General features: G+C 37.4%; 1 protein-coding gene across 1 annotated transcript; it reads left to right on the top strand.

Moving 5' to 3' along the window:
- The first annotated feature begins 6109 nt into the window (after positions 1 to 6109).
- LOC149188793 (disease resistance protein Roq1-like) lies at positions 6110 to 11214 on the top strand. The gene is made up of 4 exons (XM_089411701.1): positions 6110 to 7086; positions 7186 to 8299; positions 8433 to 8891; positions 9015 to 11214. The coding sequence occupies exons 1-4, from the start codon at positions 6491 to 6493 to the stop codon at positions 10860 to 10862; spliced, it is 4017 nt and encodes a 1338-aa protein (XP_089267827.1). The 5' UTR covers positions 6110 to 6490; the 3' UTR covers positions 10863 to 11214.
- Positions 11215 to 13781: the final 2567 nt, after the last annotated feature.

Here is a 13781-nt window from a genome sequence, read left to right as displayed (position 1 = left end):
CTGCTACAGCTTCGCTTGGAGTTCCCTGTCTCGGCGTCATCATCAGACTCACAAGGAGTGGCCACTTGTCCTCCTGCGAACTGCGCCAGCTTGCTTCGTCGGTTCGGTTCTTCAGTTACGTCGTGGAGTGAGTCATCTGCCACCTTGGCGGTCAAAGTGGACCTCAAATTCTTTTGAATTGCGACTTAATCCCTCGTTACCTCCAGTCTTACCATCGGACGCGATATCAACCGTTAGATCGGGAACCCCCAGATGCAATGCCATCCGTTCATTTCGCGGGGTTGACTTGCTCGACCGTTAGCGTGTGATGAGCGGCGGGAATGTGAAAGTCAAATTGTAGCTTAAAAGGAGTGGTGCTTCCAGAGTGGTTTTTGGATGAAGATGTGTCACTTGTGGGTAGCCGTCGAAGGATTTGGGCAAATTTATCCATTATCGCGTTCATTCGTCACTCGAGGGATTCTTTGAGCAATATTTTGAAAGGATCTTCTACCCTCTCTTCTTTCTTTTCTTCTGCCATGGGAGGTTGTCGGGGTTTTCGAGGTGGGTCTTTCAAAGATTCAACCAATTCAAGCCCTTACTCCTTATACCCCGACCTCGTTGGGGACTTGCAAAGAAAAACAAAGAAAGATAAAACCGTTTTGATACCACTGATCCAGACTTATGCATGAATGCAAAAAAATACATATATACACATAAACACTGAGGTGAAACATAAATAAAATTTCATTTCATTAATATCAAAGAACTGAAATATACTTACATACAAAAATGGAAATAAACTAGCTTGGGCGATAGTAGCTTATCTCTAAGAAGAGATGTGGTAGCTACATGCCTCTGAACTATGTTACAATGAGGCTCAAAGCCCTATTTATTATTGACAAACAATGGAAAACCCCAAACATCCAAAAACCTAACCCTAGCCTCTAGGAAATGAAGCGGCAAAACTATAGGCCCTGTTGAGGTAAATTGGTACATCAACTTCCCGGGGTTGTAACTTTCACATATGATCTCCGTTTAACACGCACAATACCTTGTTAGAAATATCTATCTGAGGACTATAAATGTGAGTTAAAGATTCACGCTTTCCTATTTTACAAAAAAAATTCCTTTAGGGCCTCAAAATGGCTTCGGAAGTTTAGGGCTCAAAAAATTGCCAAAAATAGTAAATTGTGCTACAATTAACAAAACTTTAAGAAACAATGGTGGGGGTCCAAGTGGAATAGGTGGGTGTCCACCAATATCCACCTAGATCAAGTGCATTTTTGACTAGATGGATATCTGTAGAGTGTTTAAGTTTCAATTCATTCAGTTGATTTTGGTATTCATTCTGCAAGTTCTTTCTTTCAATGGAAAACCCACCTACAAGCATTGTGGAATGCCTTTGTAACTTTCTTCACTGAATGCTTTGGTTTTCTCAATTTACCTTTCCAGATGTTTTATCTTCTACAAATTGTTTTGTAGGTGGTGGAAAGTTTGCCAAAATGGTGTTGGTTGTAATTGACAAAGGCTCCTATAGCATGGGAGGATTCTTTAACTTTTTCCTCAACATTTCCTATTGCTTTCCAATTGAATTCTGAAATAGTTTTGAAACTGTCAAACTTTCTTTTCTTTGTTCTTCTAACAACTGACTTGGTTTAAGAATTAAAGTAATACTTAGTGAGGGATGGAATGATTTCACGAACAATTTGTACTTCACTGACATATTTAAATAAAAACGACTCGAGAGGGTTTTCATAGAAATTGGAGTCATCAATGTGTCATGAAAACTCTCTAAAATAGATATATGGGTACTTTGTTCTTGCTACCAAGGAAACTATTTTTCTCTGCTAGAGAAAGCGATCAATGTTGACACAAGGGTCCTCGTCATTTGCTCGTCTTTCTTTGTGTCAATCTCCATATATTCAAGTTCCTCATTAATTTTATTCGACTCTATATGTGCCTAGGTGGTGTCATCTGGTTGTCAATAATAATGAGACTATCACCAAAGGAACTCTATTTTCTTGTTGGTTGTTCTTTCTTTGGTCTCTCTTGTTTCTGACTTTTGACTTCTGTGTTTGTTTCATCATGTTGGTCTGCCTCAGTGTCCGACTCTTTTTCTTTAGGAGTGCTTGCTTTTGTTGTGCTTGTCTCTCGATATGTAAAAGAAACATCAAGGACATTTTCAAGTTGGGATTCTTCTATTTTTGCAGAGGAGGAAACAAGCTCTGAAATTATGTCATTGAAATTGTATTTCAGAAACTCAACAGATTTGATCTCTTCAATTGCAGTATTTATATGAAGACTCTTTTGGTTAAGGAATTCCTCATAAAGAGTTTCTCTAAACTCTTGTAGTTTACTTCTATCCTCCCTACTCAATATCTACCCTCTTTGAAAAGCTTGGTCAAAATTATCAATATTAATGAAAATTTCATCAAAGGGGGGTTGTTGTTGTGTGTAGGTTTTGATGTAGTGGACAACACTATAATGGTCATTGATGATTCCGTGAGGGTCATACTGATGAAGGGGAAATCAATAAAACCAAACATGGTTGAGTTCTTCAGCCTCCTTAAATGCATGTCCTCGATCCTTGAGGCAAACTTTTCCAAATTGAATTGGGAAGTTTGGCCATATTTTCTTCTGAAGTTTGCTCAATTTTTGAGCTTGTCCATTCAAGGAATTTTGATTAGCTACCTCTCTTAAATATATCCTCTCTGGAATATACCTAGGAAGAATATGAGGGCCAACTTCACTTCCATAAACTCTGATATATGTGAATAATTCTTCCACAAACTAGTCTCTTATTTCTTGTAAGGCCTCTTTAAGGTCTTCACTAACCCTGGGAGGGTTTTCTCTAAACAAAATCTGATGGAAAGGAGTCATCACATAATTACAAATGTCATAAAAGTGAATTTTGAAGTTACTTTCCCACAAATAGGGGCATAATTCTGGATAGGGAGTTCCTGCTCATCTGGGTAATTCAATTTCATCAGAGGAAACAAAACAAAAGCAATTATAATATTAGTAATGTAGGATGACATGAAAAAGAGGTGATCATATCCTGGAGGAGATAAAATGGAAAACATAAGAGCATCTGTTAAATTCTATGAAAGAATTTCAGCCAAATTGAAACACTTTGAATCATTGAGTAGGTTGTGGATTAAAGCCATCCATCGCAATTTGTGATGCTCAGGGTCTTTCTCTCCATATAGACGGGACAACATGTTCACAAGGAACTAAACAGGTCTTTTGAAAATGGAAACCAAATATTCTTTTGATGCCTTAAGTTTGAAGCCTTCTCTATCTTCTCATAACCAATGTTTCACAATTTTGTCATAATTCCCTTTCGACTTCTCGAACACTGTGTTGTTGAAGCTATCGAGAATTTGGGTGTTCAAGAAGACTTCGGGAGCGCTAAGCTTGTAAATTGGTGAAAGTAAGTGTGGATTCCAAGAGGCTATAACATTTTTGTTGTAGTCTAGTATACTGTGATTAGGGAAATCCAGATGTCACATGGCCCATGCAACCATGTCATAATAAAGAAAAGTTTGGGCTATAGTAGCAACTTTGTGCAGTTCTGTACTTTTATTTTTTCAAACTAAGTTTTTTGTCCTCAATTGAAGTTTTCGAATTTAACAACTTCTATTCTCGAAGAAATTGTATATTTCTTCCCAGATCATCATACCTGCCATTTTTTTTTTGAAGGTGGTGTCGAAGATGAGAGTTGCGTTGACATTGCAAACCTCTGGTTCAATATTTTTTGGTCCCTTTAGGAATTCCTTGATGTGTTGTATGGCCTACTTTGACATCATGGATTTACCTTTCTTTCCCATGTTGTGCCCTGCAGATGAATAAAAAAAATTGAACATCCTATGAGATATATCAAATTGTGTATGACAATGCATGCTTACCAGAAACTAGAAGGGTTGTAGTGAATTTGAACTTGATAGTTTGTAAAAGGGATAAGTTTGAGAGAACCATTGTAAACAAGATGCAGAGTAGAGAGTACAAAATAGAGAGCGCAAAACATTAAAGTTGTTATATTTTGTTGAAATCCTTGGGATGTCCAACAATAAATTCACATTAAATGTATTAATTATTCATTCAATTGACGAGATGTTTCAATCACTTGCATCCGAAAATCGAGGTGAGGTTGCATGGTGGGCATTGGGGGAATGTTTTTTTTTAAATGGTGGTTTCCTATTTCTGAGTTTGTTTTAAAAAAGAGAGTAGAGAAACTTGAAAGATAATTATGGTTGGCACACATACCAAAATATAAAATATTTTATTGCTATATGGAGCGCAATGTAGTCAGAAGCCGTGATGCTATTAAATTAGAATTTGTGTAAATGGTGACTATGATACCAACCTTTAAAGTGGTTGGGATGTGATAAAGGTTGGAAGTTGGGCGGTCAGGTGTGGAGAACAACAAAATTCATATTTTTCGGGTATGTTATCCCATGTTGTTGTAGAAGTTGGGAAGTATTTTTTGTGAAATAGGAAGGCTTGACTTCTGACCTGGGAAAGGGGTGGCAAGTTGAGTGGTCAAAAGTTGGGACAATCTTCACATAATGTATATTGGAGAAAATATTGTGAGCCTGATGTGCGACATAATCGGGCTAAGAGGGAAGTCGAGAGTGAAGAGGTTGGGAAAAGAGGGAAGTTGGGATTCAGGAGTTTAGGCTGGAAGACTGTTCTTCCATTCTCTTACGGTATGCGGCATGACCCCAGTTAAGACAGGAGTCAGAAGGTCGGGAACGCCTGTGGTGTTTTTTAAAATACAAAGGTTCGACCTCTGACCTTTGAAATCTAACCTCTAACGTCAGAAAGGGTTTCCCAGTTGGGTGGTTGGAAGTTGGCACAATATTCATATAGTGTATATTGCAGTGGATAGTGCAATCCTGACGTACATTGTAGTCAGGCTAAGAGGAAGGTCGGGAAAAGAGGGAAGTTGGGAGTGGGGAGGTCGGGTTGGAAGATTGTTCTTTCGTTCTGTGGCGGTATACGACCTGACCTTAGTTAAGACGAGATTCAGAAGGTCGGGAATGTCTGTGGTGTTTATGAAATAGAAAGGTCCAATCTCTGACCTTCGACCTCCAACTTACATCTATTTTTTTTTTAATTATGTTTTTAATTATTGTTTTATATGTTGCAATATTTTTATTTGAATTTTATTTTGTTTTCGTTTTTATGTTACAAATATTTTTTGAAGTTTAAATGATTTACTTTTTATTTTGGGAAATTTTTATATTTTTAGAAGTTTTAAATTAAATTTTTTTTCCTTATGGTTTAATTTTATTTACAGATTTTTTTGAATAATAATGGTAATAATAATTATTATTATAATAAATATGTTTATTTATGTTTTATACGTTGCTATCTTTTTTAAGTTCAAAAGATTCATTCTTTATTTTGGATTTTTTTGATAAAAAATTTCTCTTATATAATTTTTACCAAAAAAACTTTACTTAATTTATTATAGATCAAAAAAATATAAAAAAATCACAAACTATTACATTTTAAATAATAATAACAACTAACTTATAGCAATCATATTTTCTAATATTATTATAAATATGATTGATACTTATACCAATCACAAGTTGTACTAATATTAAACAAATCAATTAACACCCTACTCTAATTTGGATGGACTAAAATTGGTATTCGCCAATAATAATCAATTAACACCCTACTCTAATTTGGATAGACTAAAATTGGTCTTCACCAATAATAATGATAATCATCGCCAAAGGTTCATTTTAAATTGCAATTCTAAAATGATTTGACCCTTTGGAGAAAGTTCGAAAAGTTAATTGAACGATTGAAATTTGAAATTAAAAAAGGTTAAATCCCTAATAAAGAGATTCGACTTTGATAATAATGACTATGTTACTCTTGACTAAAGGTCGAGTGTGGTGGCGCCCAGAATACCAATAACTGAATGCAGGCCGGTCTCTTTACAAGTCCACGAAAGGAAGTGTACCAACGTCCAGGCGACGCATGTATCAAATGACTCACCATAAGACACGCACCGTCCCGCCCACTCGTTTAGACCATGAAAAACAAAGAACAAGAACAAAGGTGGGACCCGCGGATGCCTTGGAAAATAGCCTCGTTACAAAACTGCTTTATGAGGTGGCCGACAAAGGTGGGACCCGAGATGCTTTAAGTTCCCAAAACATGTCATTACGTGTCCTGCTGCTTCACGGTTACCGAATTCAATAGAACTCTCCTCAACACGGCGCGCTTGGAAACCGGAACGAGAGATATTATTGCTGCTGCATTGACAGTTAACCATTCAGTGTATCTTCGAGAGGCAGAGTTTTTGTGAATCTGCCCCAGAGTTCCCTTTCTCATTATCTTATTTCTCTGTGTATCCCTGCATTCATAATAATGGCTTCTGCTTTCACATCCGGCTCTGCATCTGTTTCCACGGGGCCATCTTGCCATTTTTAAGTCAATTGCAGATTCCCTAAATATTTGAAAATCGGAAAGACATTGGCACTGCGCCATGTCCATCAGATTCCCGAGAATCTGGGATCGACTTAAGCTCACCGCTTCCACCTCCATCTCTGCATCTGCGCCCCCTAGCAAATACAGTTATGAAGTCTTCATTAATCACCGCGGGACGGATGTTAAAAAAACTTTTGTCAGCCATCTCTATAGCCGGCTTCTTTCCTCTGGATTGAAAGTGTTTCTCGACCAACCAGAAATGGAGCGCGGAGAAGATATTGAAGCTCAAATAAAAGGAGCGATAAGAACAGCCTCCGTCCACGTAGCTATATTCTCGCCTCGATACGCGGAATCGAGATGGTGTCTCGACGAACTTGTTCAGATGTTGAGTTACCCGGATGCCACTACTATTCCGGTGTTTTACCATGTAAAGCCTGCTGATCTACGATGGACGGACAAGGGCAAATTCATCGATAGATTGTGTGCTCAAGTCTTGAGATTCTGCTGCTGGCCGAGCACCGAAAACCTGTACGCTGAAGCGCTTCTCATTCATGAAAAGAAAGGGAGATACACCCCGGAAAGAATTGCGGCTTGGAAAAAGGCACTGTTTGACGCTTCATCTCTAAGCGGTTTCGAGCTGGACGCCTATAATGGGTTAGAACTCTTATCTCTCTTTCTCTGTATTAGCGTAATTGTACTGATAAATAATGATTTAAGTACTTATGCAGTGCTTGTTCTTTTGCCAATAACCAGTGATGAAGGTAAGTTCCTGGACGCTGTAGCGCAAGAGGTGCTGAAAAGGGCTAGCAAGGCACCATTGCATGTGGCTGAGCATCCAACTGGATTGGATGAAAAGCTGCTGGAGTTTGCAAGAATCGTGTCATTGGAGGAGCAGCACAACAGAGAGGGACCCAACCTTGTGGGGATTGTGGGTCCTGGAGGGGTGGGGAAAACCACCCTGGCAAAGTTATTCTTCAACACAAACAAATCAGATTACGAGCGGTCCTGTTTTTTGGCTGAGGTAAGGGACGCTGCAGCTAGGCGCACTTTACCATCTCACCAGAGAAAGCTTTATCAGGATCTGACTGGGTTGAATCTGCCGATATGTAGTAGCACTGATGAAGGAATTCCAATTTTCAAACGCCTCCCGAGTTCTCAAGCTCTCATAATACTGGATGACGTGGATGGTCTCGAGCAACTGGAAGCGTTATTTTTACCCATCAAGGACGTCCTTTCTGCGGGTAGTGTGATTTTGCTTACAACTCGCAATAAGGACGTTCTTACAAAATATGCAAGGCTAGAAGAGTCAACCATTTACAACATGACAGGACTGAATCTTGAACATTCTCAAGAACTATTTTGTTCGCACGCCTTCCAGCAGCCTTATCCTGCTGACGGGTATGGAAATTTGGTTAGAGAGTTTTTAGAAGTATGCCAGGGATTGCCCCTGTCACTCAGAGTAATTGGGTCGCTGCTTTACTCGGAAAGCCACGAGTATTGGCAAGCCCAACGGCGCAAACTATCTCAAGTGGTTCCCCCTGAAATACAAAATACACTAAAGATTAGCTATGACAGTCTTGATAAAAAGGAAAAAGAAATATTCTTAGATGTGGCCTGTTTTTTTATAGGAGTAAATAGGGATACAGCTATAAGAGTATGGGATGCATATGGCTTGGAAGGATGGCTGGGTATTACGACTCTAGAGAGGAGGGGTCTTGTATCATTCGACGAAGAAAATTGTATAAGAATGCATGATCACCTCCGAGACCTCGGGAGGGATTTGGCGGACAAAGAACCTCCTGGATGTCCACGTCGTCTTTGGGGCCCTATTGACAAAATTTTCAAAAATGTGCCGACTGATTCCAAGGTAGGTTTGATTCTCTAGAAATTATGTTATATTGTCAAATTTATGGTTAAAGAATTGTGTCTTTGAGGGTGTGGTTTCTAAACTTTGCAAAGATGTCAATCTTGTTTCTAACCACTTTCCTATAACAATATAGGTGCGCGGAATTAGCGTCGTTCAAAGGAGAGCCGGCGAATCATTTCAAAGTCAGGAGTTTGGGGTTCCTGACTTTCATATTAAAGGATTACAGCTGCTGAGAGCTCCTGCTGATTGTCTGGAAAGCTTATTCAATGTGATGACACAGCCAGAACTTTTATGGCTTCGTTGTGAGATAGATTCATCTTCCTCCCTACCTTCCAACTGGCCGATTCAAAATGATAATTCAGGCTCCTCACTACTTTCGTGCATTCCAATAACGAATCTACGAGTCTTAGAATTGGTTGAAGTGGAGAACCGGGAACACCTGTTGCCGATGTTGAGAACTTTGTTTCCGGAAGGGGTGTTTAGTGAATACTCGACGTTGAGAAGTTTGTTTGAGGAAAACCCGCAGTTGGAAACTATGTTTCAGGAACACCCGATCCCGAGGTTGGGAACTTTGTGGAACACTGAAATCCAGGTACCCGTCAAGTATTATCATTATTTTTAACTTTCATAATTTTTTTTGTCCCAGCAGGTGTATGGTAGGGTAGCGATATAATTTTTAAATAATCATATCAAAATTTTCAACCGTGCAATGCAGGCACCTCCACTTCAGTTGAGGGAGTTGAAAATTGATTGGAAACTTTCACAGTTACCAAATTCCATAGAGCAATTGAAATTTCTGGAAAAGATTGAACTGCCCAACTTTACAGGAACATTGCCGGAAGAGTTCTTTCAGCTCCGCTCACTGAAACACTTGAGACTCACGGCAGGAATGACGTCGTTGCCAGACTCTTTGGGTAACTTCACAAATCTCCAATATATTGACTTGTCTGGGTGCAAGCATTTGCAAACACTGCCGGTTTCCTTTGGAAATTTAAGAAAGCTCCAACATATTGGCTTGTCTGCGTGCAAGCATTTGCAAACACTGCCGCCATCCTTTGGAAATTTAAAATATCTTCAAAATCTTAAGCTGGTGAAGTGTGCCAGCATAAAAATGCTGCCAGATTCCTTCATGAACTTGATTCGACTCAAACATCTCAATTTGAAAGAGTGCCGCGACTTGACCCTCTCTGGCCAAACACTAGAGAATATCGGCACGCTGGAAAGGTTAGACATTTCTCATTGCAAAGTGGAAGTATTGCCTGCCCAAGTCACATATCAGCAGTGCCTGGAAGAGCTAATTTTGGATTTTACCAAGTTAAAAGAATTGCCCAGTGCCATTGGAAACCTTAAACAGTTGTCATCCTTGTCAACAGCTTATTGTCCGATTCGTGAAGTGCCATTTGCTAGTGTGGAGAAGATTCAAGCAGGCAGCAGATTGTTGGACCCCTCTATTGATAAGTGCATGCTTCGACTCAAATCCTTAACACTGCGGCGGACTAAAATCACTGAAATATCATTTGGTGAAGGTGTTTGCCCAGTCCTTCAAGATCTCAATCTCAGTGGTTGTGATGATCTAGTGGAGGTTGGGGCATTGCCGGCAACACTAACATTCCTGGACTTGAATGGTTGTTGTGATTTGAAAAAAATAACGGGGCTTCATGGCCTTGCAAATCTTCGACATTTGGGCATGAGCGGGTGTATGGACACAGAGGTGCTGCCAGATACGTGTGTCGGGGAGTTGAACAATCTTGAAAGCTTGGATTTAAAGTGTTGTTCGGTTAGTGTACTCAGTGTAATGCCATTTGTTGCCAATGAGGATTCTTGTATGCTTCGACTCAAATTCTTAGACTTGTCGATGACGCCATTGAGGAAGTACTCATTCACTGGACGTGTGTTCCCAGTCCTTAAATTGCTCAATCTCAGTGGTTGTCTTGATCTGGAGGAGGTTGGAGGATTGCCGACAGCACTAAGATCACTAAACTTGCGTGATTGTCAGGCATTAAAGAAAATAAAGGGGCTTGGAGGCGTTGCAAGGCTTCGATTTCTGGACATGGGTGGGTGTGAAGAAATAGAGGAGATACCAGGTCTGGATGTAAGGGAGTTGAACAACATTGAAGTTTTGAATTTAATGGGATGCCCGATTAGTGTAGTCACTGTACTGCCATTTGCCAGTGTGGAAGAGGTTCAAGGAGGCCGCAGATTGTTGGACTCTTCTATTGACAACTGCATGCCTAGACTCAGACGGTTAAATCTGTCGAAGACGAGAATAACTGAAATATCATTCGGTGAAGGTGTTTGCCCAGTCCTTGAAGTTCTCGATCTCAGTGACTGTGAGGATCTGGTGGAGGTTGGAGCGTTGCCGAAAACACTTACATCACTAAACTTGAGAGCTTGTTGTGCATTAAAGAAAATAACGGGGCTTCGTGGCCTTGCACAGCTTCGACATCTGTACATGGGAGGGTGTTTTGCTGTTGAGGAGCTGCCAGATCTGGAAACGTTCAGATCATTGCACTTTCAGCCTCCTGACGAGTCAAATGAGGAAACCTTCGCAAAAGTATTATAAGACATCAAGCGAGCTCGGACCTCGGTGCATTTAGGCAGTTCGCACAGTTTTTTTTGATTAATAATGTTTTTCCCTTCTTTTGGGTCGATGTTTCCTTTTCCCATATTTTCCACGGTTTGTAAAATAAAATAAACATATTCTACTCATTTAAGTTTTAAAAAGTAATTTCCATTAAAGTGTATATAGGGATTGGGCATTTAGAGAGATATTGGATAGAATTAGAGTTAGTGTGTTGTTACTGTGAAAATTATAACATTATGATTCACAGTGATTTAGTAAATGGGTGTGTAAGGCATGGTGTCAACCAGCCAGCCAAATAAGATTTTGGACATTGAAATATGAGTGTGATGTTTTGGGGTTATTGTTATATAATTAAAATTATAGTATGTTTTTTAAATTATAACGATATTTTGTTTATGGGGCGTTTTGGATTCACAGTGAATGGGTGCGCTGTTAAGGCACTCTTTGCGATAGGTTACTGGTTCAAATCCCCCGTGGGTACTTAGGTTAGTCTTAACTAAAAATAATTATAACGATATTTTTAAATTAATGTCATTAATTTTTATACTTTGAAAGTGAATTTTATTAAATTGGTGTCATTAATTTTTGTATTTTGAAATTTGAAAGTGAAATTTATTTCATTTCATGTGTTATCTTTGTGATGTTTAGGATCGATTTGAATTTAATTTATTTAGAATTAAAATGGTTATTAGCTTTGTTTATTTCATATTTTGAATATTTCATCATTTTGGTCATTGACATTTATGTTTTTGTTTTATAGCTTTACATATTCTTCTAAATAAATGAGACTTCTACGCTTTTATAGATTCCTTTTTAAAGTTTTTTGCAGGATTAATATATTTGGTTTTAGTTCTTATTTTAATGTAATTTTTTTAGTTAAGTAGTTTATATATTTATTTAGGAAAGTGTGAGATTTTTGTTTTTTTACAAGTATTTTGCAATGTGTGGTTTTCTAAGTTGTTTTTATATGAATGTGTTTTTTTTATTTGAATGTAGAGTTACAATTATAGAAAATTGAATTTTTTTGTTTTATAAACCTTGGTTGATGAATAGATATAAATCAAATTTAAAATGTGAAATAGATATATGAATATCAATATTTTGATCATATTTATCAAATAAACTTGTTTATATGGACTCATTTTTTATAACATTGTTTAGCTCATTTTTAGTATATCCTTTTTGTATGGGAGCTTTTAATTTATATCATTATTAGGACAACTTGTACTGTAGAAATCCTAAGTTTATTTGACATTTTCTATAGAAGATTTCTACCCACAATATCATTGCAACTAGCCATAAATCTATTGATGGTTTTTGCTTGATTATATTCAAACATATGTAGTTATAGATATTATAGTAATGGAATTTTGGGGTCTAGGGCTTTCGTATGGTTGAGATTTACATATTGGAAAATTTTAGCCCTTCTTGTTTTACCATGTACACTAGTAAATGTTGTGTGTAGTTTACCTTTTTCATGTGTTTTGCTGTACCTTAACACCCAATTCACTTATTTTACGTGGTGACTATGCAACATATGTATATTGTATGGGATTATTAAACAAATTGGGTGCAAAGTTAGAGTATGGGTCTTCATAGCCATAACATATGCATTTGGGATTCATTGTTCACTTGCATGTTGTGTAGTCATCATATTACTATGTGCATTGTTTTCAAGACTAATGTTTGGTTTTGTATTTCTTTCAATGTTAAAATTAATATTGTTAAATTTTTTCTATTAAAAAGTATTGATGACTCACTCATCACCATCTAATTGATGTGCTTCTTTTCAAATAACATTGATATATTGGGCATACACACACTTTAATAAGTCATTCAAATATAATTGACATTTAACATTCTTGCTATTATAAAACTTGTTGAATAATTTTACAATTATCTAAGATCAATCATAATAATATTTTTTTATCAAAATTTTCAAATATAGTTTTAGAAATCTAATTAGACAAAGTTCATTATAGTTGCAATCACCTCCGAATCTAGCATCAACCACTTGTGTACTTTTTCCAACCATTGCAATTAATATCAAAGCACATGAAGGTGATGCCATCCATATATTGGTTGTTCTAATGGAAATAGTAACATTTACCTACATAATTTTTTGTAATTGAAAGCAATCTCAACATGAGCTAGATAATAATATTTAAATGTATTGCATGTGATTAGTTAGTTGTAGGATAATTGGATCAAAAAGGGCTTTCTTATAAAGGGTAATTTTCAAGGTTTTTTTGAAATCCAATGATGGTTGGACATGTAAATTACACCTCATTTATTCCCTTCGAATGCCTCATTGAGTGGAAATTGGCAAGTGACATGTTGTCTAGCAGTAAATTTTTTTTTTGGATAAAGAATATTTACTAATTCATGTAGAAAATCCTGTAGATTCACAAGCTATTGCAATTTATTAAAGCAAGAGACAAGAATCTACTTCTACTCTTTATAGTGGAAGCCCATAAACATCGAGAAAGCAATAATCAATAGAGGAAGATAATCAAAGGCAAATAACACAACAAATATCCGGGGAAAGCTACCGCTCAAAACCCCACTATTTTTTTTGTATTAATCTAGAAAATCAAGATGAAAATACAATGCTTGTTCTCTCTAGAACAATCCCAACACTCAGGAAATTCAATCTCCAACTCATAAGCAAGCTCAAGGCAAAATCTTAGCTAATTCAAAAGCTCTCCAAGTATCTATTCCAATGTGTAATTCATATGAACGATAACTTGTATTTAAAGGGAAATAAAGCCTCTAAAAATAGCTTTATCCCTCAATGATCAGTTCTTGAATGCATGCACTATTAGTGCAACTCAGAAAAATCTAAAACAAATGGTACACTGTCCTGCACTCTAGTCTCAACTGGGTCTTTCTTAGAAT

This window comes from Pinus tabuliformis, chromosome 3_1 (assembly GCF_031772625.1).
Source record: "Pinus tabuliformis cultivar Carrire ecotype Pingquan chromosome 3_1, CPIR1, whole genome shotgun sequence".
NCBI lineage: Eukaryota > Viridiplantae > Streptophyta > Pinopsida > Pinales > Pinaceae > Pinus > Pinus tabuliformis.
This window is presented reverse-complemented; position numbering and strand designations above follow the sequence as displayed.

What these genes read in the sequence shown, in the direction of transcription:
- LOC149188793 (XM_089411701.1), top strand. Translation starts at nt 6,491, where the DNA reads ATGTCCATCAGATTCCCGAGAATCTGGGATCGACTTAAGCTCACCGCT. An exon ending in ATGTGCCGACTGATTCCAAG is followed by an intron (nt 8,300 to 8,432) that starts GTAGGTTTGATT and finishes ATAACAATATAG; the next exon opens with GTGCGCGGAATTAGCGTCGT. An exon ending in TGTGGAACACTGAAATCCAG is followed by an intron (nt 8,892 to 9,014) that starts GTACCCGTCAAG and finishes CGTGCAATGCAG; the next exon opens with GCACCTCCACTTCAGTTGAG.